Source organism: Salmo salar, chromosome 09, assembly GCF_965601325.2.
Source record: "Salmo salar chromosome 09, fSalSal1, whole genome shotgun sequence".
Taxonomy (NCBI): Eukaryota; Metazoa; Chordata; class Actinopteri; order Salmoniformes; family Salmonidae; genus Salmo; species Salmo salar.
The window spans coordinates 65,988,584-65,992,500 of NC_138299.1; the positions used below are offsets into that span (position 1 = coordinate 65,988,584).

Sequence of the window (3,917 nt, forward strand, 5' to 3'; positions counted from 1 at the left end):
TATCCCATAACTCTTTATTGTATCTCCCTAGAACAGGCAATTCATCATAATCATGAGAATGAATTGCAGAAGTTACTGTGTTCCCGTTTTAATCAACAGTCTTTGAATAAGGCACAGTTACACCAATTATGCTAAACAATGCACACCAAATGAATTATAATACATCTTCGTGGAAATAATTCAGAGCAACAAAGCTTATAATGAACTCTGCACAAAATATGTCTCATCCTGGATATAAGTGTACCAGAAAGTTATTAAAAAATTTACATTCTGGCATCCTCAATGAATATATTCTTAATCTAATGACAAAAACGTGTAATTACTGAAGTTGTTGATCATTTCAAATGCTTAAACTTTGCAATTAACTCTTTCGGAGAATGCTTCGGTACTATGTGGGCTCACTGAGCTGGCATATTGTTTGATTCCATTCAAACAGAAGGCCAAGTCTAAACAATGTGTTGTGGGTTTCACCCTTGTGGATTTGAGGGACAAAGATCTGCAGGTTGGTAAGAGATTTGAGATGCTGCTGGATAAAACAAACTGATGTCTGTTTTTGATGGTCTTGACAGAAGCAAGGTATAGAAGACACCAATACATATGCTAAAGACTGTGGTAAAGTGAAGACACAACACCCAGAATAATAACAAGAGAAAGCCACTTTTAATTTAGAAAGAATCCCAAAAATAAACAAGTTAGCACACATTCCATATACAAAATGTCAGTGAGAATAGTCTGGATATGCGATGGTGATTAGATAACTTACTGTTGTATCGTTCATAACAAAAAAAAGCAACAGTGATACCAATGGTACATTGTGTGCCTCCCTTTACATATGTGAGAGGATGTGATCGCATGTTAGGTCAAGTTATTCAAATACAAAAGTAACAATGGTCTTTCTGAAACCTTCCGTGTGTGCCTAAATCAGAGGTGCATGTCTGTAAAAGCTGTTTCAAAGCTCGTACCTAATAAAGCTACTGGGGGATGTGTTCTATCCAAAAATGTAACATGTTTGCTTTGAAACATATCCTACTATGAATAATTGTTATGGAAAATCCGTCCCCGCCAAATGACCCGCATGTATAAGTACTGCATGTAATTGACAAAAAATAAGCTCATTGTAACGTTTTAGTGGATATTACTCATACTCGTCATAAAATATCCATATATTATTTCTACTTTCCTATTTCCCATCTCAAGTATTTAATCTCACAACTTCAACACTAAAATGGAAATGCACATTGGCAAAAATAAATGAAATGAGATGCATTTGAGGTAACAACATGCAACTGATGCTAATTTACACTCAGGTTAATGCAAAGTATGTGGAGTTAACTTAAAAACGGAAAAAAAGTTGCTGAAATATGACTCTTAGCCATAAAACTGTTCACCAAGTAACAAAACGTACAAAATGTGTTGACTACATTCACTTGATGACAATGACTGATTATATTAAGAGTACTATATTTATACCTACTGGCACTACATTTTGACACCCTTATTATGGTATTTTTAAACGACCATTTTGACCATGTATACGTATGTTTATTTTCCTCTCATAGCAAAACCTTTGCAATAACACAGTAGTGGAGTGTCATGGAGTGTAAACTGCTTTTTTCCTTTAAAAAGTGGGCCGCGATCCTGATCCTTGACAGAAAGAAATACAAACAGCAAAATACTTTAAAGCAAACAAATAACATACAAAAACATTTGTGCCACCCACTTGAACAAGTAAAAACATAGGAAAAGGATTGATTTCAAATGTCAAGCATTGCTAAGTATTTTATATCAACACCAAATGTTAAAGAATAAGATATATAGGAAAGTTTAGAATAGTAATAAATTACATGATTTAAACATTCCAAACCCCATAAACAACATATTTGGCTTTAATTAATAAAAAATATCGAACTACAAGCTGTTAAGCATTTTTTCTTTCAATATACTCACACATTAATAGGTTTATATTCAACCAGTATGTAAGCGGTTTTATTTAAAAGCCATTTTTGTGAAAATACATACAAATATTTTTTTTAATCGTTTTTCTAAAATTTTCAAAATAAAAAATGGCCATTTCACATCTCGATGATGAAGTCAAGTGTGCTTGAAGGATCCCGGGGTTGGCGGTGGTGGCTACAGAAACAGACATGTTGTCTCAACAATGACCCCCCCCCCCCCCAGAAGTTGAGATGACAGAACTCCCATGAGCAGCTGTTACAGTCAATCATGCTTCCTATATCTCCAACATACTCAGAGATAGGAAATTATGTCACCGGGTTACAAAAAAAGGCCTCCCTTTGTATTCCAAGGTGAAATTCCATCGAGAGGGATCGTCTTTTGTTTAGTGAGAAATAGAGAGCGAGAAGAAGGAAACGTCTTCATGACACCATAATGGGAGGCCCCTTGGCCCATTCAACTAAAATGGAGAGAAAGAAAGCGTGAAGAGAGAGGGGTGAGGGAAAAAGACGAAAACCGCTCTATTGAAACCATTGTAAGGCACTCAAAAGGTTCTTATCGATCAGGAGAGATCTGTCAAGCTGACGTTCATTCCCATGCCGGGTCTCACGTAAGGTACCGCATGCACTGCTTTTGGAAACTCTGGAGTCATCACACGGCCATTCTCCCCAGTACTCCCCGTTATAGACAGCCTCGCTTTGCTCCTCATTGCATCCGTGAAGGTCACCTAACATACACACACAAGCACACACACACAACCAACATAACCATATACAAACACACACACACACACACACACACACACGTATTCCAGCACACAAACATACAAACACAAGGAAACCAGGTTAATTCCAGACATCCCCTCCAACCTAGTAAACTTAAGATTTTAAATGTAGAAAGATGAGAATGCAAACAAAACATGATTTCCGTGGGTATAGCAAAATGCGGGATGCAAATGCCCATGTACAGCTTGATATGCATGATTATCACAAGCAGTATCGCTTAATGTGTTACTGGGACATAGGTTAATGAGCATGGCCATCAACAGTCATACATGATCATGATGTTAAATAGTAAGGAAACTTAAAATGAACAAAAACACTGTAAATTCTAAAAACAGGGTAGTCTCTCTCTCATTACCAAATCATAACACGATCTGATTTGGCCAACCTCCTCATTCAACATTCAAGGATGGGACAGATGAAGCCAAAAGCGTGCATTGGGGGAATTTATATGAAGACCTCGTTCCTACCCCCTAAATTTTTACACTTTCGATCCCATATACGTTGTAACCTTCCTTATAAGTTGCAAAATTCTGTGAATTCTGCGAGGAAGTTGGGTTAATATTCTGTGCATTCTTTGCCACCTTCATTCGTTTCGCCTCGGCTCGGGACTTGTAACAGAACTCAATCAAGGCCACCAGCATGGCCAAACCAAGTCCGCCGACCAGAATGTAGAAAACCCCTGCCACATTGCTCAGACTGAGGGCGCTCGTCTTCTCCTGCAAACGCACACGAGACAGATATCAGTGGGAGGGCACAGATAAAAGGGCATAATAAAAAATAAAAATGCCCATCCACCAAAAAATATACTGACACAGCAACACACAAATATGCTAGCATTTCTACGTGGTCTATCAATTTACCAAGCAGATAATGTACACTAAAGCACAAAAAAACTAGACGACGTTACAAACCACACACAAGTGCTGCCTATTTTTTAGGGTTACTTTATAAAAGCAATGTGGTGGATTAAGATTAGTACTTGGTCTAGTGATATAGAAATATGTGCAAGATGAAATGCAGCTATATTTCAAATGTAGTAGAGTAATCTGTGTGTTGCCATTACTGCTGAACACTAGTACAATAGTAAAAGTACGATACTTGGCAGTCCTAGAGGACCATTTAAAGGGATGCCCGTGACACTGGGCTCTGGTGTTCAAGGTGGTTAGAGACTGGTACTTT

The 3,917-nt window shown here is 37.7% G+C and overlaps 1 protein-coding gene across 4 annotated transcripts in view; it reads right to left on the reverse strand.

Annotated features, from left to right (window-relative positions):
* Positions 1-638: 638 nt before the first annotated feature.
* LOC106611560 (glutamate receptor 2) overlaps positions 639-3,917 on the reverse strand; it is an 81,217-nt gene continuing 77,938 nt past the window's right edge. For 2 of the 4 annotated variants that reach the window (XM_014211905.3, XM_014211904.3), the window contains exons 15-16: positions 3,320-3,454; positions 639-2,680 (exon numbers count right to left, since the gene is read on the reverse strand). In XM_014211905.3, the coding sequence (XP_014067380.1) occupies positions 2,516-2,680; positions 3,320-3,454 (300 nt within the window). In that variant the 3' untranslated portion in view covers positions 639-2,515. Of the gene's footprint in view, positions 2,681-3,205; positions 3,455-3,917 lie in introns of all 4 variants that reach the window. The other 2 variants (XM_014211907.3, XM_014211906.3) reach the window with 1 other exon arrangement.